This window comes from Plectrocnemia conspersa, unplaced genomic scaffold, assembly GCF_051122295.1.
Source record: "Plectrocnemia conspersa isolate PC_06_02 unplaced genomic scaffold, ASM5112229v1 ptg000001l, whole genome shotgun sequence".
Taxonomy (NCBI): domain Eukaryota; kingdom Metazoa; phylum Arthropoda; class Insecta; order Trichoptera; family Polycentropodidae; genus Plectrocnemia; species Plectrocnemia conspersa.
Window position 1 is genome coordinate 9097238 of NW_028277165.1, and position 24517 is coordinate 9121754.

The 24517-nt window shown below is 48.7% G+C and overlaps 2 protein-coding genes across 4 annotated transcripts; both read right to left on the bottom strand.

The window, feature by feature from the left end:
• On the bottom strand, window positions 1-22682 carry LOC148238722 (uncharacterized). 3 transcript variants are annotated; one of them, XM_088200889.1, is made up of 4 exons: window positions 4464-4589; window positions 4142-4383; window positions 1226-2211; window positions 1-1147 (listed from the first exon to the last, which is right to left on the bottom strand). In XM_088200889.1, exon 4 carries the CDS (start codon window positions 943-945, stop codon window positions 616-618), a length of 330 nt encoding a protein of 109 aa, XP_088057015.1. In that variant the 5' UTR covers window positions 946-1147; window positions 1226-2211; window positions 4142-4383; window positions 4464-4589; the 3' UTR covers window positions 1-615. The 3 variants fall into 3 exon arrangements, with proteins under 3 accessions (XP_088057015.1, XP_088057025.1, XP_088057006.1); XM_088200899.1 differs by lacking the exons at window positions 4142-4383; window positions 4464-4589 and adding an exon at window positions 22378-22682; XM_088200880.1 differs by lacking the exons at window positions 4142-4383; window positions 4464-4589 and adding an exon at window positions 12406-12744 and having other exon boundaries at window positions 1-2211.
• On the bottom strand, window positions 10410-14323 carry LOC148238723 (uncharacterized). Its single transcript, XM_088205561.1, has 2 exons — window positions 13366-14323; window positions 10410-11958 (listed from the first exon to the last, which is right to left on the bottom strand). Exons 1-2 carry the CDS (start codon window positions 14321-14323, stop codon window positions 10592-10594), a joined length of 2325 nt encoding a protein of 774 aa, XP_088061687.1. The 3' UTR covers window positions 10410-10591.
• Window positions 22683-24517: the final 1835 nt, after the last annotated feature.

A 24517-nucleotide genomic window follows, 5' to 3' on the forward strand; every position in this document is an offset into this window, starting at 1 on the left:
TTTTTGGAAGTTCTCTTTTGTTAGATCGAATAGTTCCAATCAATGAGGTTTTTTCTAATAGCAATTTCTTAGCCAGTGGAATACTAGTAAAAAAATTATCAGTGGTAATATTCCTCCCCTCCCGTAAATACGGTTCTGCTAATTTCATAACAACGTGTTCCCCTAGAGGTGTTGATAATCGGGTTTCATCTTTTCCCAAATAAGGGAAACCATTTAAAGCGAATTTCGATTTCAAATCAACCGCCAACCAAAATTTTATACCAAATTTATACGGTTTATTTGGCATATATTGGGTGAATCGGCATCTAGCTTTTGTTGGGAACAATTGTTCGTCAATAGAAATGTTTTCGTGTGGCCTATAACAGGACTGGGAGTTTTTTATAAATCTATTCCAGGTTTCAGACACTAGAGCAAATTTATCTGTACGCAACCTTTCAGATCGTTGTTTTTTTGTCGAACCGTATGAACCGAAGTATTTCCATGAACTGATCTCTGGGCATTGTATTTGAAAAGAAAGGAGGGCCCCACTTTTTGGACCACAAATAAGAAGCTTTTAGCGATTTCGCTTCATATGCTCCCCTGGCATATAAAATCGCTATAAAAATATTTAATTGCTCAATTGAAATTGTCCAATCCTTTTTTAGTACACGACGCGCTTCTGTTTCCGTGCACCCTTTGATGTGTTCTAAGATCAATTATTAGTCCAAAAGCACTTCGCACATGGCCCGACATCACATTTCTTTTGGAATATCCAGTAGGTCCAGCGACACCTTTGAATATTGCGTGAATGGGTTGTCTACCGCTGGACCCGCCTGCTGCAAATCTCACCCACTGTGTTCCATCGACTGCAGTTTCTGTTGCATTGCCTTTGTAGTTGGAGATGGTGAGAGTTGAAGATGCGCCCGGAACTTCATCGGAACTCGCACTTGAAAAAATACGCATCATTTTTCTGCCATGATTTGGAAGATTTTCATCTTCTGATGACTCTTCTGTATCTTCGCTTTCAGTGGATTTAGGAAACCCGTATACACAATCACTTTCACTTGGTTCAAATTCATTTTCCTCAGAGTATTACCAGAATATTCTTCATTGATGATGGAAATTTTTTTCGATAATTCCAAATATTTCCTAAATTTGCTCATTGTAGCTAAAGGTGGGTCAAGTAAAAATAAATATTATTGATAAAGTAATTATAAGAAAATAATATTATTTGAAATATTCTTACAATAAGCAAAGTTTTCCTTTTCAAATACTTATATAGTAACTGATAAATATTCGTTGCACGCTGGCGTTCAAAGACAAACAGTCGCTTGCTGGTTCATGACTGATGACCTATCTTGCTTCTCATGAACTTTTTATACTTTTCGGCCAGGACTATTATTGCGATTACTCAATTACACGCGCCGATATAGCGCGTGCCACGCGGCTCGGAATTGGAGCTTGTCATGAACTTTTTATATTTTTCAGCCTAGACTATTATTGCGATTACTCAATTACACGCGCTGATATAGTACGTGCCACGCTACTTAAAATTGGAGCTTCTCATGAAATTTTTATATTTTTCGGCCAAGACTATTATTGCAATTACTAATTACACGTGCCGATATAGCGCGTGCCACGCTGCTCAGAATTGGAGCGAGAAGGTAAAAAAAGGGTTCACAGTACTGTCGCCCGTCAAATTGACGGGCGACAGTAGAGAAAGGTATACAGTGACAAGATTTTCAAAAATTAAATGTTTCCGAAAATAAAAGAAATAGAAAATATATTTGCCTTGTTTAGTTATACAAAGTCGTGAAAAAAAATTTGAAAAAAACAGTGCTTATTTTGTAAAATTTTCAAAATAAATCGGAAACCCGTCAATTTGACGGGTGTAGTAAACCTAGTGTTAATACACAATCAGTTTTAGAGGTCCAACTGTTTTACTATCAGAACTTATATTTTTCTCATTTGTACGCTCATAATTAAACATAATTAAACATTGGCCTGTTTATATTTAAATACATTTCTTTATGTTGTTGCAATGTATTTAAGTTGATAGTAGTAGTCGTTGCGTTGTTCGTCAGGTTGGCTACTGCTTAGGCTCCGGTCACACGTCCGTCTGAAATGGCGGTTGTCGTTGGATCTCCCACTCGCTAACCCACGATCGCAATGCACGCCCGCCAAGTGTTGCCACTCTGCATTGCGGATTAGGGGGTTTAACAATCGGCCATCCTGAAACAATTAATGTACTCATTAACAGAATTCGCCAAGCCGTCATTTTTGTTTTCAGTGAAGTTAGTAACGTATTTCATGCGTTTGAGGGATCTTCGAGTTACCAGATTACCCACTAACTAAATCTGTCCATAGATCAATAAAACTCACCCGCCTAATTAATAGATCCTAATTCCAGATTACTAGAGATACGTGTTTTTAGCATCTATTTTCGAAAAAAATAGCATTTTGATGTTACAATTTAGCGTTTTGGAGCAAATAAAGTAACAATTTTTAGCATCTATTTAGCGTTTATTATTTTAATTAATTTATTTTAAACATAATTTAATATAAAATATGCAATTCAGTAGTAGAAAACATTAAAAAATAAGTAAATAGATGAGAATTTCTTTATTAATATAAAAGACATTAAAATTTATTAAAATATAGCATAGAACATGTCTCAATGGATGATTCCTTAAGTCTAGTACGACGATCAGTGACAACTAAATTATAAGTGCTAAAGTAGCGTTCTGCATCTACACTGTTTGCAGGACACCAAATTGATTGTATGGCCGCATTACCAAATTCCACATGTTTTATTTTTGTGGCAAGTAAGAGTTGGAGTGTGTCTGTTTTTACTCCACTTTTAATACTAGATACTAAATTATTAAAAAAATGTGAATAACCCTCTAAACATTGGATCGTTGTTAATATCGAAAATAGAGGTAAATTCCTAAATAATAATAGTACTTCGTCGCTTTGGAAATTGCATTTACTTCCAGCTACAGATGGATTGAACAGTTGGTTTAATGATTCATAAAAAAGATTAGTCTCATTTATAGATAAATGAGACTCGAGTTTCAATAGAGCTTTACCGGAAGCTTCCTTGAGCATATTTATTAAATCTTTTTTTGTATTTTCATTACTTTCAAGAAGTAAGTTTTGTGTTTCGATAGGAAAAATGCCACCCATATTGTAATTTAAGGAATCTTTTATCCCCATAATTTCTTCCCACAATAAATGAGAAAAGGGGTACAAAGATCCTTCCAGTTTGTTCATTAAATTGGTAAATTTATCGCATATTTCGCTAACATATTTACATTCAATTTTTAATCTAATTGTATCGGACTCATATAATTCAATGATTTTTTCTTTTGTAACATTTCTTAATTCCGAGCTTTTAAAAAAATTAATTAAGGCATCAAAATAAGTGTCCAAATATCTAACTGATTTGAACCATGATTTCCAGCGAGTTATGACTGGACTTGGAAATAGCACCGCTGGAAGATCTGGGTATGATATTTGCAAAAATGCAATATAATTTGATTTCATTTTTCTGGAATGCAAAAATGCTATTTTTAGTTTACTAATGTATTCATTCAGCAATTTCAACTCTTTCATGAATGTATTTCCCACCAAACTAATTTTGTGAGCCCAGCATTGAAAATGAAGCATTTTATTGCCAATTAAAACATTGAGGCTTTTATAACAAGCTGTCATATATGGCGCTGAATCTGATACAAATCCTACAATATCAGAATACGAAATTTCATACTCTTTAAGAGTATCTACTATTGTTTGCGAGCACGTCGTAGCATTAGCTGTATCTAAAAAATTACATGATGCTAAATACACATTTTGTTCACTTGCAGGTAACACTGTTTTAAATAAAACTGCAAACACACATCGTCCCATTTTATCAGAAGTTTCATCCACTATTATTACAAGAGGTTTGTTTTTTATTTCTTCTAATATTTCTTTCTTCATATCTGCTCCACATATTGGAACATATGTTCTCCGTAAATGATCTGCACACGGTAATTCACCAGATCCCTGGACATATTGACTAAAATATTGTCGCACTGCAGGATGGTCTAACTTTGCTAGCGGTATGTTAGCTTTAAGACACATGCTAACGGTATTTTTTATAAATGCAGATTTTTCTTGCCTTTTGACTACAATGTTTGGAATTGTTGATTGACGAGTATGACTTGTGGAAGGTTTTGAAACTCTTTTTTATGGCTATTTGATTGTAAATGTTTGGTTAAATTATCTTTCTTTTTCCAATCTAACTGACAATTACAATGCCGGCACATCAAATTATTGTCATCATTTATATAAAAACCATCTTTTTTGTATGCTGCAGCTCTTTCTTTAATATCAACATTTGCTCGACCCATATTGTTGAAACTGAAAAAATACATATAATATTAATATTTAATAAACGTTGTAATAAGTAAAATAAAATAATCTTTGACATGTAAACTCACCAAGAGATTGTGACGAATAATTTATTAATTTGTGGAAGAAAACAGTTCTGAACGTATGCTCGCGTGCATATGTCAACAACACATAACCTCAAAAGATGCGAATGTCAATGTAGCGTCATAGACCACAGACAATAAGTTAAGCAGCTTAACTTATTGTCTGTGGTCTATGACTAGAGTTCGGGCAGACTGACCATAGACATTGAGAATCGATATTTGGAATAATTATTTTGCGATTTTAATTTTTTCACGTCTATTCACATATTTCAACAATTTCGCATATATCACGTTTATCGCTTTTATTTCGCATTTATCGCAAAACGCGATAATCACGTATCTCTACAGATTACCCACCAACTAAATCTATCTATAGATCAACAATTTTAACCCATCTAATTGATAAATCTTTAATTATCTGATTTGTCACCTCCTAAACCCGCCATGAGAAATAAAACGAATTGACCACTGCTCATTAAATATGCAACACTCGGCGTCTAGTTTCCATTTCTTTGATATCGTTATATTGTGACGCTATAATTTAATGAATTTCAATCGAAATTCAATCTCTCCCCGTGTGTTCAGGGGAAATTTTGGTTGGTATGAGCGGCAGTTATGTGGCATCCTGCTCTACATTTTAAGATCATGCTGCCGCTCAATTTGCCCCCTTGCCAACCGAACTTTCGTTAAGAGGGTATACATAGTCCCTCCCAGTCATTTTGTCCGATCCGGCTGCTATCCAGTTGGTTGAGGAGGGAGTGTAGTCGATTCAGAGGTACCTTAGCTTATGGACGGCGTCAGTTTGGGGTATTTGGCCATTGTTTAGCTTGAAAAGCTTTTAAGCCTCAGCTTTTGATATTCTTATTCCATCCATCCGGCACCATCGAAACCGCCTGCGACTTACCCGGATGAAGCGCAAGGCTCATCTTGTTTAAGGCGTGCTCGACTCTCTCCAACAGTTCGGCCATTCCTTCTTGGGTACTACTTATTAGTACTAAGTTGTCGGCCAAAGCCAATGCATTTACTTTTTCCCCAAGAAGGTTGTATCCCACGTTGTCAATGAGATTTTCGAGCACGTTGTCCATTACTAGGTTAAACAAGACGGGAGATAAGGGGTCCTCTTGGCGGATGCCTCTCTTTATCTTTATCGTCTCACTCTCCTCCTTTACCTACCTTTAAGTAGGTTGTCGAGTTAGCATAGAGAAGGGTAAGGTATTTAATGAATTCCTTGGGAAATCCAGCGTTTCCATGAGCGCGTTGTGGCTAACGGTGTCCAAAGCCTTCGCTATGTCAAGGGTCACCACGTGCACTTCTTTTAGTGCGCTTCTAGTGTCCCAAAGAACCGCACCAAGGATGCAGACATTCTCTGAGACTCCGTCCGTGGTGATAAATCCTTGCTGCCTTTTGTCGATCAATCTCAAGGCGCTCACCCTCAAGGCCATTACTCGATTGAATTCTCAGAGGATCACAGAACCGATCAAGATCGGCCTGTAATCACCCGGGAGCTCTCATTCTTAGGGATCAAAACCGTTTTTGTAGCTGTCCACTGAGAAGGAATGGTTTAGCACATTAGATTTATATTATAAATTACAGCCTTTAGTGGTCCCGGGACTTATCTACACCTAGATGAAGTGATTCTTTATCAGGTCCCGGTGCAGACTGTAACTTAATTTGTGCGCTCTCGATCTCCCTTGGCGAGATCGGTGCCGTGAGACCTTCCCTGTTACTTTCGGGTCTCGTGGTCCTAATCTTGTCGCAGGATTTAGAAACGGCTTCGAAGAGACTTTTCCAGAAGGGAAGCAGTTTCCCTCCTTCAAGTATCGACTTGGCCGTCCTGGATCGAGCATTTCTCCACAGCAGTTGTGTCTTGGCTCTTTCTGCTCGTCGTGCTTTCCTCCTGCCCGACTTCTCGCTCTCTTTCTTCCCTTTTCTATCTTTACGCCGCTCCCTCCTAGTTCTTTTAACAGAGTCAAGTAGAGTAGAAGGAGCGGCTCTGGTTGGGAAAGTACCGGCTTGCCCAGGTTTCGAGTACAACATGTATCGATTTTTGGTCGATACATATTCTCCCTGGACAAGCCTCTCAGCGAGTCGCCAGACAAAGTCGACATTTGGATCTTCCGCAAGTACTTTGGCATCTCGAATCAGCGAGGCTAAATAGGGAACAATGCCCCCATCTTCGTCCGCTGACCGGAAATCTCCATTTTCCTCACTTGGAAGACTAGCATAGGAGCCTGCTTCACTCGGCTCGTCACGTCCTCGATCTAAATCCATCTTCTCAAGCGCGACTAGGACCTTGCCGCAGTATACCTCCGTGCGTCGAACCCGCTTTATGGCCTCTAGGGTTCGACCTTTCGTGTGTTTTTCGAGATACAAATTTATAAACCGCTCTTTCTTTCTGGTAGCCACGGCTTCTTTCTCGGCCAGAAGAATTTCTTCTTGTGACCATCGCTTATTTATTCTGGCTATATCGATATCTTTTGCGGTCTCGACTTTATGGGCACGGGATTTGTGGCAAAGCATACCTCGCTGCGATGCGAAGGTCCTAGCGCACACTGGGCAAATTGAATCGTTCGCGCTGCTAGTGTTTGTCTGACCTGCCCTTTGTAAGGGCGAGTTCGAGGATCCATCCGTTATTATTGTATCAGCAGGGCCCACGGGCTGCGGCCTCGTAGACTTCTGCTTATTGTTATTTTTATTTTTGCTAACTTTATTTGCTGATACAGCCGTATGGGTTGTTAGCCCATATGGCTCCTAAGCCTCCTCCATTGAGTACTCCGCTCCCCACAGGGGGAGGTAACGACGGGTTCCCGGGTGCTCCCACCCGCATCCTCAGGTTGTGTATAAGCCCTTACCTATCGGCTCTTTTGCAACCCTAGCACTGAGCACAACTGCTTCACATCGAGCTCATTGGTCAGTTGCGGGGCTGCTGGCCCGGGTTTCGATAACTGCGTTTCCTCGAAAAGTTCCTCGAGTTTTACGAGGAACTCTTCGAGGTCCTCCAGGACCTTCGCGAAGCGCTCCTTGATAGAGGCCTCCGCGCTCTAGGGCGGTTGTTGGCGGGGCGGGGGGAGATTTAGTCTCCTCCGCGTTCTTCTTGTTGGCCGGGAGAGCTGGGAAATCCTCCCTTGCGGCCCTCTTCCTCTGGGTTGGGGCTCTCACTGGGAGTTTCCTCTTCTGGGCCCCGGGTCCGTCCTGCTCGGCTGGGACTCCCTGCTTATTCATTTTTTCCGCCTCGATGGAGAAGGACGAGCTCGACGAGGGGCTGCGCGTCGCTGGAGGCGTGCTGGGGCGGGTAGGCGGCGATTTGTTACGCGGTTTTTTCGCCTTTGCGACGACGATTTCCTCCGTGCTTGCTGAGGTAGACGGGATCACATCCGATACCCGCTTCGTCTTTTTCGCTGTGGCCCCCTTTTTGGGGGCCGGGGTGGCGCTCATGTTGTGGCTTTTGTTCATGTCTCCCGTGGGCGTGAGAACCACAGCCGTGGAGATTGCCGACTGCGTCAGGCGGGGGGCCTGAGGGGCCTCTCCCCTGAGCTCGTTCACGATGCTAGCCATTGTAGGCGTTAATTGCATAATTACATTGAAACTACCGCTACATTGAAACCGGCATCCGGAAGAGGGATTCTCACCCCACCAACCGTGGCCGGACGACCCCTCTGAAGGTGGAAGGTCGCAGCCCTACGCTGCGCCACCAGGTCCACTGGCTCCACACCCGCGAGCACCAAAAGGGCGTCCGAAGGCGCCGTGGAGTATGCTGCAGTGAGGGTCTTTAAGGGGACCCTCTGCGACTTGTTTAACGCTAACTGCAGCATGCCACGAGACGCCCTCTCCGCAAACACGCTTGACGCGTACGTGACTATAGGAATGTATATAGTCTTATACATCACAAGCTTCGCCCGGAAGTGCAACCCCCACTGGTTGCCACTTAACCTCTTTTGGGCCGCATATCGGATGTGGGCGGCGGGATTGAATCCGCGGGAGACCTGATAACCCAGGTAGCGGGCGACAGGCTCAAATTTGACCCTGTGGCCGTTGAATAAAATTTTAGGGAGCCGCTCGGAATCCAGCGAGCCCCTAAGCATAACCGCACAGGTTTTGTTATGTGCAAAGGATAACTTGTTATCTTTGCACCAAGAATCTAAGGATATAAGGGCCGTCGTGGCCCGAGATTCGAGTTCCTTTCTGCTGTTGGCGTGAACCAACAGCAGGAGGTCGTCGGCATAGGCAATCAGGTCACAGTGCAGAGGAAGGGGCTCCCTGAGGACATCGTCAAACATGACGTTCCATAACAGGGGGCCCAGGACCGAGCCTTGAGGACAGCCCCTTGCCAGGGTCCTCCACACCAACGACTCACCTGCGTCCATCACCACGCTTCGACCTTCGAAGTACGACCTGATTAAACTTATCAGGTCTCGTGGGACCAATCTCGACTTCAGGGAGTCGATGATGCGAGGCCACCAGGCGCTATCGAAGGCCCCCGAAATATCGAGGAACACTCCGACGCAATACCTGTCTGGTAACGCGTCAACTCGTAATATAAGGTCTCGCATCGCATCCTCCGTGCCGAGACCCGGCCTAAAACCGAATTGACGCTCCGATAAGGGAGCGCAATTCCGACAATGGTTCTCAATTCGGGCCACTAGGACCTTCTCCAATAGTTTTCCCAGTGCGGGAAGGAGAGTAATGGGGCGATATGCCTTGGGACTCGCTGGATCCGAGGCCCCCGGCTTTCTTAGAATGATCATCTTCCCGGACTTCCAAATGTCCGGGAAGGAGCCTGCCGCTCTACAGTTTTCGAAGACTGTCGCGATGATTGGTGCCGCGACCTTCCACGATCTCCGAATGAGATCGCCGGTCACGCAGTCAATGCCCGGAGAGGCCCTCACACGCAAGCGTCCGAGAGCACTCTCCACCTCAGACTCGGTGATGGGCGCTGATGGAGGAGTCCTCGCATCCTCGCAATACCGAGCTCTTATTAAGGCCTGAGACGGGGAGTCAGCAGAAGCTGGATCACCCGGCATCAGGGCCTCCAGAATGTTGGTCGCGGCCTGGCAGGAGTCGATGGCGCACACGCCGTGACTGTCAACAATACCCGACAGCGACGCCATCGCGCGATCGGGCATCATGACGCCCCGGTAGTGGCGGCCCCAGACATTTTTAACGCTCTCATTTTTAAAGCCAACGTCCACCACTCCGGTCTATTTCGAGATGGCGGTTTCGAATCAAAACGCGGGATCGACCCATCAGCCGCCGACAGGATCGCGGTCTGGAGGGCTTCCGCCTGGACATTTGGATCTGGGTCTATGTTATTATGGGTATTTAATTTATTAGTGAGTAGTTGTTCAAATTTCTCCCAGTTCGCCTTATTTAAACGGAACCGCTTGGGAAGCAAACTCCGTCCAGAAGACGACTGAGAGAAGAGGATGTTATCACTACAAGGAGAGACCGCGGTCAAGTCGAAGGTGATGAGTCGATGATCAGAGAGACACTCCTGGGTGTGCACTCTCCAATTTCTTAAATTTAAAGGCCGAGCTAGGGAATAGAGCGTCGCATCCGGGGTGGACTCACCAGTAGCCGAGACGTAAGTCGGCACCGGCTCCTCCATGCCGCACGCGACGCTCAATCCGCTGCTCAGCACAAAGCTGACCACTGCGGAGTTCCCCACAGGATCCCTGTTACGGCGAGCCTGCGAGGTGTCACCCCACAGTGGGTCATGGGCGTTAAGATCTGCGCCGACCACGACACTGCGTCCGGCGAGAGCGTCTAAAGCGGTTGAGAGGCCCTCAATGTGAGCCTCACGTGGGTCGCCATACTGAAAGTATGCCGATACCACATGAAGACTCACACCAGGGCGTGACAAATGAACGACTGCGCGCCACTGATCAGAGAGGTGTCTCAGAAAAGTGACGCACAGTTCGCTATTGTACACCACAATAGAGGCGCCCGCCGGCTGGATCTCGTAGATCCTAGCGTCGCAGCCGGCGCCTGTAGTCTTACCGGAGCGGGTGTAGGGCTCCTGAAGGAGCGCCACATCCACTCCAAGAGATAGGGCCCTAGAGCAGAACTCCGCAGTGGCCGCTCTAGACCTGCGGAGATTCTGCTGGGCGAATCTTAGATTATAACCACAGTCAGGGCTAGCCATTGATGGTGGCCATCTCCCTAGCTATGGCCGCCCTATAGACGGGGCAGCACTGATCTCCGGCCCTGTGAGCCGGAGATAAATTCTGCCTCTTGAGACGACAGCATGACGCACAAGCCACCGTCTTGTCCTTGTTAGGGCAAGAGGCGCTCTCATGCGACTGCTGTCCGCACCAATTGCAGGATGCTTGAGGCGCCCTGCAATTCTTCGCGGAATGACCGTAGAGATGGCACTTAAAGCATCTCATAACACGAACGTGATCACGTATTCTGTGTGCCTGCAGCCCTATGTAAACAATTGATTCCTTGGTAAGAAAGGAGTGACAAATTGGGAGAGTCGAGATGACTATATGACGAGAATTTGGAGTTCTCGATTGAAGGCGCACAATAACTTTTGACTTATTAATAAAATCATTTTTGGAGATGTCCACTGTTCCCTCTATATTTTGTTCGTATATTGAAATCAAGAGTTCATTATCGCTAATGGGGTCGTTGGGGACATTTAAAATAATTGCCCTTGGGTCTTTTAACCCATGGAGAGAGGCCTTCAAACCAGCCTTCTCCAGGGTTGGGTTAAGCGCAACAATTCGCTGAGCCTCAGCGCGATTTGCGGCTAGTATATTCATCGAGTTTTTTCCCACTACGGGAAGCACTTTTTTTATTTGCAGCTTTTCCGTTGATGGATTTACTGCTTTCTTGAAGGCAGCCACAGTCTCTGCTGAGGTTTTAATATTTCCATCAAGCGGAGTTAGATGCACAATAGATGTGAACATTTGGGTTTTGGGCTTAGTCGGAGGATTTCCCCTTATCTCGTTTACTATACTGGCTAGAGTTGGCTTAGGGGGGGCCATCATTTGCTCGATTCGAGCAACTGAGACCTCCAGCCTCCTGATTGCCTCTATCTGATGGGAGTCTGTAGAGACGGAAGTTACTGACTGTACGCTGTTGGTGAGACGAGCTACCATCAGGTGAAGCTCACGTCTCTGGGCAGCGGACAGTCTGTCAAGAGAGTCGATGTAAACATCGAGCTCCTTGGAAATAGCGCTGGTGGAGTCATTTTCACTCCGGGGCACATTGCCAAGAGGAGGGAAATCCTCTTTCGCACGTTTTGGAGCTGTTTGAGGGGACACGGAGATCGCTCTCTTTCCAGGAGCCTCTGCTGTTGTGGCAGCAGTGGGTACCTGGGTCTCTAGGGGTGTCCCAGAGGGTTGTCCCAGTTGCTTGGCGGTTCCCGCCGTAGCTCTCGGATCACCCGATCTGGTGACAGGACCCTTTCTCAATTCAGGAATTGAAGCACTACCAGAGGGCGGGTCATTCTCCCCGTCGCCTCCTGTTTTAGTTCGGGCCCCTTTTTGGGGGCCGGCTGTTTAGACATACTTTAAGAATTAAATTTAAATAATTAAAAACGACTTATAAAAATGAAACAAAAAAAATAAAAATGAAAATGAGCTCGTGACGCTTTCTGACACTTGCAAGATCAGCAAAACGCCACGAGTAAAGACTTATGAAAATTAAATAAAAATTCGCTCGTGACGCTCTCGCACTACTCTAAAAAAATTTTTTCTTTCTAAGTGCACGAAAGCATCACGAGTGGTCTAATATACAAAAGCAAAAATTAAAAATAAAAGCTATCACTCGTAACGCCTCAAGTGAAAGCGTCACGAGCGATTTTAATTAAATAAAAAAAGAGAACCGTCTGCGGCGCTCCGAATAAAAGCACCACAAACGATTCTCAAGTTTATAGATTACCACCACCAAAAAATTAAATATAAAATAAAAGTATTTTTTAAAATTAAAAGAGTTGGCAAACCCTGGCCACAGTGGTTGAGGTGCCCTGCCTCTGGCTCCGCCCTCAGGCGTGTACGCCCAAATGGGCGTCACCCGAGTGTATTGTTACCACTAACAAGAGATTATTGTCACACACTGTAGTGTATTATTGTCACAATGTCACTTTAGCAATCTGTCGGGCACGAAAATACCAGAAATCCTGGAGCGATCCCCTCAACACAGGTGTCGTTGAAACCGCAACAAGATTCTGACCGCGCCAGACAATTTTCAGCTTTGTAAGAGCCCTGGGGACGCTTCGGGAGCTGATCCGGATGGAGCACGCAACGCACACGTCCACCCGCAACGGCTACTAGAGCGCGACGGGGGCGTCCGAAGGCGCCGTGGCGTATGCCGCAGTGAGGGTCTTTAAAGGGACCCTCTGTGACTTGTTCAGTGCGTACTGCAGCATGCCACGTGACGCCCTCTCCGCAAATACGCTTGACACGTACGTAACTATAGATATGTATATAGCTTTGTACATAACAAGCTTCGCCCGGAAGTTCAACCCCCCCTGGTTGCCACTTAACCGGACAAGCTTGCCGTACGTATCGCGACTCTTTTGGACCGCGTGTCTAATGTAGGCGGCGGGATTGAATCCGCGGGAGACCAGTAGGCCCAGATAACGGGCGACAGGCTCAAATTTGACTCTATGGTCGTTAAATGGTCTCTAATTTCGATTTTTCGATTGATTGTTTCGGTGTCGCGGGTGCTGTTATCTGTGTCGTGGGGGTTGTTTTCTTTACTACGGGTGTTGCAGTCTTCGGTCTCGGGACCAAGGCCTTGGCAGCCCCCTTTTTATGGGGGGCCGATGCTTGCTCATTATGAGCTTTTATATTTAAAGAGAAAAAAAAGAAATAAAAAAATATGTATGAAAGAATTCCTGCAGTTAGATGTTCGCTGGAGCGCGAAGGAGATGATCGTTTGCGCGCGGGAGTGCGCAAACGGCCTGGTGGCCTCGCATCGATGATGCGAGGCCACCAGGCGCTATCGAAGGCCCCCGAAATATCGAGGAACACTCCGACGCAATACCTGTCTGGTAACGCGTCAACTCTTAATATGAGGTCTCGCATCGCGTCCTCCGTGCCGAGACCCGGCCTAAAACCGAATTGGCGCTCCGATAAGGGAGCGCAATTCCGACAGTGGTTCTCAATTCGGGCCACTAGGACCTTCTCCAATAGTTTCCCCAGTGCGGGAAGGAGAGTAATGGGACGGTATGCCTTGGGGCTCGCTGGATCCGAGGCCCCCGGCTTCTTAAGAATGATCATCTTTCCGGACTTCCAAATGTCCGGGAAGGAGCCTGCCGCTCTACAGTTTTCAAAAACTGTCGCGATTTTTGGAGCCGCGACCTTCCACGATCTCCGAATGAGATCGCCGGTCACGCAGTCAATGCCCGGAGAGGCCCTCACACGCAAGCGTCCGAGAGCACTCTCCACCTCAGACTCGGTAATGGGCGCTGATGGAGGAGTCCTCGCATCCTCGCGATACCGGGCTCTTATTAAGGCCTGAGACGGGGAGTCAGCAGAGGCTGGATCACCCGGCATCAGGACCTCCAGAATGTTGGTCGCAGCCTGACAGGAGTCAATGGCACACACACCGTGACTGTCAACGATACCCGACAGCGACGCCATCGCGCGATCGGGCATCATGACGCCCCGGTAGTGGCGGCCCCAGACGTTTTTGACGCTCTCTCTCTCAACAAAGTCCCTCCAGTGACGCCTTTTTGCAGTCCTGATGAGGGATTTATACTTGTTGCGAGAAGACCTAAACACTCCTCTGATTCCAACTAAGGGATCTTCAGAAGGAGCGGAGCCATCAAGAGTTGACCTACTAAGCCGTTTTACTTCGGCATAATAGGCCCTCTGAGCCCGGTTGGCCGCGCATCGAGCCTCCGTCAAGGCCATCGTCCACCATTCCGGTCTATTACGAGATGGCGGTTTCGTTTCATAACGCGGAATCGACCCATCAGCCGCCGACAAGATCGCGGTCTGGAGGGCTTCCGCCTGGACATTTGGGTTTGGGTCTATATTGTTAAAAAGAGTATTTAGTTGATTAATGAGAAGGTGTTCAAATTTCTCCCAGTTCGCCTTACCTAAGCGAAACCACTTTGGAAGCAGACTCCGCTCAGGAGACGGCTGGGAGAAGGGGATGTTATCTCTACTGGGAGAGACCGCGGTCAAGTCGAAGGTGATGAGTCGATGATCGGAGAGGCACTCCTGAGTGTGCACTCTCCAATTTGTTAAAATTAGTGGCTGAGCTAGGGAATAGAGCGTCGCATCCGGGGTGGACTCGCCAGTAGCCGAGACGTAACGACGGGTTCCCGGGTGCTCCCACCCGCATCCTCAGGTTGTGTATAAGCCCTTACCTATCGGCTCTTTAGCAACCCTAGCACTGAGCACAACCGCTTTCCATCGAACAAGCCGATGGTCCGCTTCCACGTCTCGGCCGGAGTCGTCCCGATGGACGGCTGCGACCGGTGTCCCGGACCGGAGCTACTGATGGTCACCCGGCATCACTATTTTTTGTTGGAGACGGAGGAAGGAAAGTTATGGGTGTGGGAAAAGGCAGCGGGGTGGTCGTGCTCCGCTGTCTTTGTCTCTCTTGGTAGAGATGTGTGTTTGAGACGACGCGGAGTCGCGTCCTTGTGTATGGAATGTTTGCTGCTGAGGGCAGACTTTGCAAATTTTTTTGTGTCGGGGAGGGCGCGTTCTTTTCAGCGCGAGCCCCCCCCTGTCGTCGTTCTGTGTGGCGAGGTGCAACCGTCATGATCTGATGGGTCGTCGTGATTAGTCAACTAGTGACGCGTGTTTTTGTGTGGAGTATAAGACTCTGTGGCTGAAAAAAGGGCGACAAGGGTTAATTTAGTGGATCGTCAGCACGTCCGGTTGTTCCTGAAACATACTTTGGGTTATGATATGATTAGTGTAGAAATAAATGGTGTGAGAATAATGAAAGTGAAAATGAAAATTGGAAATTGAAATCTGAAATTGAAAATTGAAATTGAAGATTCAAAATTGAATGATTTGATTATGTTAAGAGTTGTAAATTATGATATTGCGGCGAGCGTCGCGCGTCGGTTGTTGCGTCGCGCGAGCTGAACTAGATGTACCTGTTATTACGGGATGAATTTCTTTAAATATGGCGAACGTCCGTCCTACGGAGGGCGGACGTCCTCGCAGTCGGCGTATGCCTTACAAAATTTACTGAACGCTCTGAAGTTTCTCTTTGTGGTGACCATGTCTTCGTGGTTCGGAGGGCTTTCCTCTTCGATCTCGAGGGCCGCGAATAAAACGGCTCTTTCTGCCTCGAGCTTCGGGCACTCCCATAAGACATGCTCGGAGTCCTGCACTTCTGCGCCGCACGGGCATCCTTTTTCCGCGCTAAATCCAAAGCGGTTTTGGTATGCGCGGAACGCTCCGTGTCCGGTCATGAATTGCGTAGTGTAGAAGTCCGGTGTCAGCCAGTGTTTCTTTAGCCGTTCGGCAATTTCTGGCAGGAATCTATATGTTAGCCTGCCGGTGTCGGCAAGCCTCCATCTTTCCTGCCATGCGTCGAGCACCACCGCCCTCCCGAGTTTCTTGATCAGGGCCAACCTTGCTGCGGGGGTGTGCTCTCCGCCTGGAGGAGTCAACTTACTCCCGTCGATCACGGCATCTCTGCCTTGCTTAAGGTGGAACACGGCGGCCCTGCACTGCGCCGTAAGGTCGATGGGCTCGACCCCGGCGAGCGCGAGGAGCGCCGCGTTCGGAGCTGTCTTATATGCTTTGGTGGTAAAATGCAACGGGGCGGTCTGAGTCCTCAGCAGCAATCTCTGAGGGAGACCTTTTGCCGCTTTTGCGGCCCATACGCTCGCGGCGTACGTGACGATGGGGACGTAGATGGCCTTGTACATGACCACCCGCGCCCTGAAGTTGAGGCCCCAGCTGAGGCCTCCCAACCTCGCGATCTTGCCTAAGGCGTCGCGGCTTTTCTGTGCGACGTGCCGAATGTGCACGTCGGGATTGAAATTTTGGCGGATTTGCACGCCCAAGTAGCGTGCAGATTGAACAATTTTAATTTTGTGGCCGTCCATGTGGACACGAGGTGTGCTCGTCAGGTTCCCCTTGAGGAAAACTGCTTCAGTTTTGTGCGGGGCGAAGGAGAGTTTGTTCTCCGCGCCCCACGTGTGGACGGCGGCGAGAGCGAAATTCGCTTTCTCCGCCATTTCTCTCCCGGAGTCGGCTCGGATGAGGAGCAGCAAATCGTCGGCGTATGCGATCAGTTCGCACTGCGACGGAAGTGCGACGTTGAGGACGTCGTCAAAGAGTATGTTCCATAGGAATGGCCCCAGGACGGAGCCCTGAGGGCATCCTCTTTCCAGATTCTTCCACACGAGCGACGCGCCGGCGTCTATTACAACGCGGCGGTCGGACAGGTATGACCTTATGACCTTGAGGAGGTCAGAGGGTATCCTCTTATTGCGAAGCTTGTCCACTATGCCTGGCCACCAAGCGTTGTCGAAGGCCCCCGAAATATCGAGGAGCACTCCGACGACGTAACGCTCCGAGGACTGCTCTGTGGCACTTTTGGCGTAGTTAATCGCGTCCTCGGTGCCCCTGCCGGGGCGGAACCCATATTGTCTGGAGGACAGGGCGAAAGCACCTTTTTTAAGATGCTCTTCGAGTCTATTGCAAATGACCTTCTCGAAGAGCTTGCCTATGGTCGGGAGGAGCGTGATCGGCCTGTACGCCTTCGGATCGGATCGGTCCCTGTTCCCGGGTTTAGTGAGGATCACCATCTTTCCGGGCTTCCAACAGCCCGGAAAGACTCCCTCGGAACGACACTCCTCAAAGACTATCTCCAGGATCGGTCCCGCTATCTCCCAACATTTTTTTAAAATGGTGACGGTGATGCAGTCCAATCCCGGGGCGGTCCCCTCTCGCATGCGAGAGAGGGCCTCTCCGATCTCGGACCGCCTCACCGGTTCCGACTGCTCGGTGTTGACCTCCTCGTTTATTCGTGCTCTGATCGCACTCTGCGTGACTGAGTCCATCTCGGTCGGGTCTCTCGGAAGCAGTGCCTCAAGGACGTTCTCCGCCGCTTGTGTCGAGTCGATTGCGCAAACACCGTGCCGGTTTTTGACGTCCGCTAGCGAGGTCGCCGCTCGGCTGCTCATCTTTACGCATCTGTAAGGGCCGCCCCACACGTTCTCGTCCGACTCTCTCTTGACGAATTCTCTCCAGTGATTTCGTTTGGCGGTGCGAATGAGGGACTTGTATTTATTGATGTGTCCTCTCCATTCTCGTCTTATCGCCCTGAAGGGGTCGTCGCTCGGGGTTTCGCTGGTCACCATTTTCGACCCTCTGGCTTTCACCGCCTTCGCAAAAAGGCGTTGAGCTCGGTTGGCCGTTTTACGGGCCTCCGTGAGGGCCGGGGACCACCATTTGGGTTTAGCTTTGCGCGGGGGCGGCGGCTTACTGCGTGGCAGATTCCTCTCGGCTGCGGCTATTAAGGCCATTTGAAGCGCCTCTGCTTTGGCTTCGGGGCCGGGTCTGAGCGTTCTCGCGGCTTCGTCGAGTTCTATTCCTAGATCTCTCCCCAGTTCGGTCCAATTCGCTTTCGCGATTTTGAATCTTCCGGGGAGGATCGTGCGCGTCGTTTGGCGTGCGGTGCTTGCGTTTTTCTCTTCTTCGCGCCTGCGGTGAATCCGCATCGTTATAAGTCTGTGGTCCGAGAGGCACGCTTCGGTGTGGATCCTCCAGTCCGCCAATCCTAGCCGCGATTCGAGGTTATAGAAGGTGGCGTCCGGCGTCGATTCGCCCGTTGGGCCGTAGTAACTGGATTCGGAGGGGCCCTCGCTCGTCGCGACCGATAAGCCGCTGGCGATAACGAAGTCCTCCATTTGTCTATTGACTACCGAGTTTCTATTGTATTTTTTCTCATCTGGATCGCCCCAGATGGTCGAGTGGGCGTTAAAATCGCCTCCTATGATGACGTTCTTTCCCCTGAGGGCGTTTAGAGTCGTCGTAAGGCCGTCGATGTGGGTGCCTATGTAATCCCCGAATTTGAAGTAGGCCGATACCACGTAGATATCGACCTCTTCCGCTGATAAATGGACGACCGCTCGGCACTCGTTTGACATTTGCGTCAAAAGAGTGGCGCGCAGTTTTGGATTAAGAACGGCGATCGCGGCTCCCGCGGGCTGAATCTCGAAGATTTTCGCTCGCGCGCCTATTCCTGCTGTTTTTCCCATGATGGTGTAGGGCTCCTGGATGAGGGCCACGTCTATTCTGTTTTCTAAAAAGTTTGTCTCGAATTCCGCCATTGCATCCCTGCAGTGGTGGAGGTTCTGCTGGGCGATCCTGATGTCTCTAATTATGTTGGTGGGGGACCTAGCCATTTGTGTTGGCTAGCTCCCTCGCTAATGCCGCCTTGTAGGCCGGGCATGATCTGTCCCCGGCCCTGTGAGCTGGGGACTCGTGTTGCCTTCTCAGGCGGCAGCACGTGGCGCAGTTCGCCGGCTTGTCCCTGTTGGGGCAGTCGCCGTTTTCGTGTGCGGCGCCTCCGCACCAGGTGCAGGAGAGTTTCTCCGCTCTACACCTGGTCATTGTATACTGTCCCTCTTGCCCACGTATACTGTCCCTCTTGCGACAAGCGCCCTGTGGACGCTCGGAGGGAGCGACAAGACCGCGTGGGTCCTGTCTTTCGCCCTTGTGTTGAGGTGGGTCACTATCGAGCAGTGTTGAAGGAAATCCTCCTTTTTCATCTCCGGGAGCGCCTCCTCCACGTTCTGGTGGAAGAGTGCCTCCAGGAGGTCCTCATTATTGATCCCCGAGGGGATATCATGAGCGATGGCGCGCGGGTTTCGGAGTCCGCGTAGAGATGCTTTAAGTCCCACCTTAGCAAGTTTTTCGTTGAGGGCGACCAGCTTCTCGGCCTCCTCTCTGTCCTTGATGAGGACTGTTGCCGTGTTGCCGGCTCCCGGGAATACTCTCCTGACGTGCAGTTTCACCGCTGCCGGATTCACTGCCTTTTTGAAGGACTCTATCGTGTCCTTTGGGCTTTTGTTGGCGTCTCCAATCGGTGTGAGGACCACGGCCGTGGAGATTGCTGATTGGGCAGGGCGGGGGGCCTGAGGGGCCTCTCCCCTTAGCTCGTTTACGATGTTAGCCATCGTAGGCGGGGGGGAAGACGGTTCTCGATCGCCCTGAGGCGCCGATCGAGATCGTTGGTTATTTGCGGGGCTGATGGCCCGGGTTTCGAAGTTTGTGCTTCGTCGAACAGTTCCTCAATTTTGATGAGGAACGATTGGAGCTTTTTTTTTCCGGCTCTCGGGAGCCGGTCTTGAGCCTCTATTGCCCCTGCGAGGTCTTCGAGGATCTTCGCGAGGCGCTCCTTGGTGGAGGCCTCCGCTTTTCTGCGGGGCTCTTGGGCGGCTGCTGGTGGGGCGGGGGGAGATTTCTTCTCCTCCGAGTTATTATTGATCGTGGGTAGAGCGGGGAAGTCTTCCCTTGCTGTTCTCTTTTTTTCCGGTTGACTCCTCTCTGGGAGTTTCCTTTTTTCTTCGAGGCTTTGCTTTCTCATTCTTTCCGCCTCGAGCGAAAAAGATAAGTCGGCACCGGCTCCTCCATGCCGCACGCGACGCTCAATCCGCTGCTCAGCACAAAGCTGACCACTGCGGAGTTCCCCACAGGATCCCTGTTACGGCGAGCCTGCGAGGTGTCACCCCACAGTGGGTCATGGGCGTTAAGATCGGCGCCGACCACAACGCTGCGTCCAGCGAGAGCATCTAAAGCGGATGATAGTCCCTCAATGTGAACCTCACGGGGGTCGCCGTACTGAAAGTAAGCCGACACCACATGAAGACTCACATTAGGGGATGACAAGTGAACAACTGCACGCCACTGATCCGAGAGGTGCCTCAGAAAAGTGACGCACAGATCGTTGTTGTACACCACAATAGAGGCGCCCGCTGGCTGGATCTCGTAGATCCTAGCGTCGCAGCCGGCGCCTGTAGTCTTACCGGAGTGGGTGTAGGGCTCCTGCAGGAGCGCCACATCCACTCCATGAGAATGAGCCCTAGAGCAGAACTCCGCAGTGGCCGCTCTAGACCTGCGGAGATTCTGCTGGGCGAACTTAATATAGCAGTCAGGGTGGACAGCCATTGATGTTGGCGACCTCCCTGGCTATTGCGGCTTTGTAGGCCGGACAATTCTGGTCCCCAGCTCTATGAGCCGGGGATAGGTGTTGTCTTTTCAGGCGGCAACAGGTCGCACAAGCTGCCTGCTTGTCTTTGTTAGGACAAGCATTACTCTCATGAGACTGGCCTCCGCACCAATTGCAAGAAGCCGTAGCGGCTCTACAACTCTGTGCGGAGTGGCCGTACAAGTGACACTTGTAACAACGCATTACTCTAATATGATCCCTAATACGATGGGCTTGCATACCCATGTAGATTAAGTTTTGTTTAATTAAGAAAGCATGACAAGTTGGCGAAAGAGAGACTACTATATGTTGGTGGTTGTTAAGTTTTGATTTAAGCCTAATTATTATCTTGGAGGTCTTAATAAAGTCCTCTTTGGTGGAGTTCATGGACCCTTCAATATTCTGCTCGAATAGTGTTTCTAATATATCGCTGTCAGTTTGCTCGTCCGTCGGGACATTTATAATTATAGCTCTGGGATTTTTCAGTCCCGGAAGGGAGACTTTCAGGCCAGCCTTTTCCAGAATAGGGTTAAATTCTACTATTCTCTGAGCCTCAACACGGTTGGCAGCTAATAAATTGGTGACGTTTTTCCCAGAAGATGGGAAAACTTTCTTAATTTGCAGCTTTATTGCTGCTGGGTTAACTACCTTGGTGAAAGCGGCTACGACTTCCGCCGAAGTTTTGATTTCATCCCCAATTGGGATAAGGCGCACTACAGAAGTCTGCTCAGGAGCTTTAAAAGAGCTTGGGGCAATCCCCTTCAACTCTCTTACAATGCTAGCTGTAGTGATTTTAGGAGGCTGAAGGTACTTCTCAATTCGCGCGACCGTGAGCTCCAGTCTCCTGATTGCCTCACTTTGAGGTGTCTCAGAAACGACCGGAGCCGCCGATCGCACGCTTAAAACAAGACGGGCCACCAGTAGGTGGAGCTCCCGTCTCTGGACACTTGAAATTCTCTCCAAGGAATCGACATAGTCGTCGAGTTCCTTGGAGATGGCGGCTGGGGAGGAATTGTCCTCCTCAACAGGTTTGGATTTCGTAAGAGGAGGGAACTCCTCTCTTGCACGTTTGGGTGCGGCCTGGATGGTTTAGGGCGATACCGAAATAGCCCTTTTTCCAGGAGCTTCCACCTGGGTCTCAGGGACTGTCCCCGAGGCCGGTGGCTTGGCAGGTCCTGCCGCAACTCTCTGATCACCCGATCTGGTGACCGGGCCCTTTCTAGAGTCGAGAAGAGAAATGGCAGAGGGGGGGTCTATATCCCCATCGGCTCCTGCTTTGAAGCGGGCCCCCTTTTTGGGGGCCGGCTGTTTAGACATACTTAAAAAATTAAAATTTTATAACTACAAAAAGACTTATAAAAATGAAGCAAAAAATATAAATAAATAAAATAAAAATGAGCTCGTGACGCTTTCTGACACTTATAAAGATCAGCAAAACGCCACGAGTAAAGACTTAAATATAATAAATAAAAATTCACTCGTGACGCTTTCGCACTACTCTAGATTATATAAGTGCACGAAAGCATCACGAGTGGTGCGAATATACAACTAAACAAACTAAAAAAAAAAAAAATTAAAGCTATCCCCCGTAACGCCTCAAGTGAAAGCGTCACGAGCGATTTTGGATTAATAAAAAAGAGAACCGTCTGCGATGCTTCAAACGTAAGCACCACAAACGATTCTCGAATAAGCAAAATTCCCACCACCCAAAAACTTATATATAAAATATAATATTAATAAATAGAAATTAAAAAGGAAATAATAGTTTACAAACCCTGGCCTGGCCTTACAAAGTGGTTGAGGACCCCTGCCTCTGGCTCCGCCCAAATGGGCGTCACCCGTGTGTATTGTTACACACTTAGTATTGTCACAAGTATTGCACTACAAAACTGTCGGGCACGAAAACTCCGAAAGTTTTGGAGCGATTCCCCCAACTCAAAAGTCGTCAGAACCGCCGCCAGTCGGAGTACCCGCAGGACAAATTCCAGATCACTGGAAGCAACAGGAACGCTTCTGGAGCCGATTGTGTGGGAGCGCACTACGTACACGTCCGCACACGATGGCTACCGGAGCGCGACTGAGTAGATAGGGACAACGTAACTCTCTCAAATCACCGTCCATTGCGTGCACCACTGACAATTATTGGTACTAGAGCCCTACGAGTCCGACCTCAACGGGCGAGCCCCGCGGAGAAGCCGCGGTAGCGGTTGCTCACCCCCCGTAGTACTGGTGTAGCGTTTGACCAGTTGCCGCCAAGAGGTCCACACCTCTGTCGCACTGTGGGTACGAATGAGGGCGTGCGGTGCACCAACATTCGGGGAGGTTGGAGGGTGGTCTAGGAAAAGGGTAGAGGATTGGGGGTAGCGGGCGTTGGGAGAGTCGCGCTCCGTTATGAAAAATGAGAGTCTCAGAAGGAGACCCTGTAAATTGTAGGATAAAAGAAAAGAAAAGAAACTAGTTGAGTCGACTCTAGTCCGGTGAATACATTTATAAAATTACACTAAATAAAATGGAAGCAAGTGAAATAATTAATAAAACATACATAAACCTTACAAACTACACAAACAACAAGATTAAAGACTAAGGACTAAATGCTAAGACTAAAGACTTAAGACTAGTGAGCGGCACACATTAAACAAAGAACAGAGAAACAAAGAATGTGCGCCCTACGGAGGACACACATCATCGCGCGCAAGATACGCCTCACAGAAGCGCTGGAAGGCCTTATAATTGGCCTTAGAAGCTGTCAGATCTAAGTGAGAGGGAGAACCCTCTCTTACTAGGGTTAAGGCGGAGTGAAGCTCCGCCCTTTCACTTTGCAATAGTACGCAGTCCCACAGGATGTGCTCCGAAGTCTGATCCGCATGGCCACAGGGGCAGCTTGCGCTTTCCCTGCGTTGGATTCCATGTAGATAAAACCCGAAAGCGCCATGCCTAGTGAAGAACTGCGTCGTTGCATTATTGCAATAAAACCAGCGCTTCTTGAGGCGTTCCCTGACACACGGGAAAAATCGTTGGGTTAGAAGACCCTTGTTCGACGAGGAGGGTCTTGTCCCAGCATCCGGAGGAGGAATTCTCACCCCACCAACCGTGGCCAGACGACCCCTCCGAAGGTGGAAGGTAGCAGCCCTACGCTGCGCCACTAGATCCACTAGCTCCACGCCCGCGAGCACCAAAAGGGCGTCCGAAGGCGCCGTGGAGTATACTGCAGTGAGGGTCTTTAAAGGGACCCTCTGCGACTTGTTTAACGCGTACTGCAGCATGCCACGTGACGCCCTCTTCGCAAATACGCTTGACGCGTACGTGGCTATAGGAATGTATATAGCCTTATACATTACAAGCTTCGCCCGGAAGTGCAACCCCCACTGGTTGCCACTTAACCGGACGAGCTTACCGTACGCGTCGCGACTCTTTTGGGCCCCATGTCGAATATGGGCGGCAGGATTGAATTCGCGGGAGACCAGTAGGCCCAGGTAGCGAGCGACAGGCTCAAATTTGCCCCTATGGCCGTTAAATAGAACTTTGGGGAGTCGCTCGGAGTCCAGCGAGCCCCTAAGCATAACCGCGCAGGTTTTGTTATGGGCGAAGGAAAGTTTGTTATTTTGGCACCAGGAATCTAAGGATAACAGGGCCGTCGTGGCCCGAGATTCGATTTCCTTTCTGCTATTGGCGTGAACCAACAGCAGGAGGTCGTCGGCATAGGCTATTAGGTCACAATGCAACGGTAAGGGCTCCCTGAGGACATCGTCAAACATGACGTTCCATAGCAGGGGGCCCAGGACCGAGCCTTGAGGACAGCCTCTTTCCAGGGTCCTCCACACCAAGGACTCACCTGCGTCCATCACCACGCTTCGATCTTCGAAGTAAGACCTGATTAAACGTATCAGGTCTCGTGGGACCAACCTCGACTTCAG

Excerpts from the sequence above, each read along its gene's own strand:
- LOC148238723 (XM_088205561.1), bottom strand. The coding sequence starts at position 14,323 with ATGGCCTTGACGGAGGCTCGATGCGCGGCCAACCGGGCTCAGAGGGCC. Across the intron at positions 11,959-13,365 it reads CGATGCGAGGCCACCAGGCC|CCGGCCCCCAAAAAGGGGCC; the intron begins GTTTGCGCACTC and ends ATGTCTAAACAG.
- LOC148238722 (XM_088200899.1), bottom strand. The coding sequence starts at position 945 with ATGATGCGTATTTTTTCAAGTGCGAGTTCCGATGAAGTTCCGGGCGCA.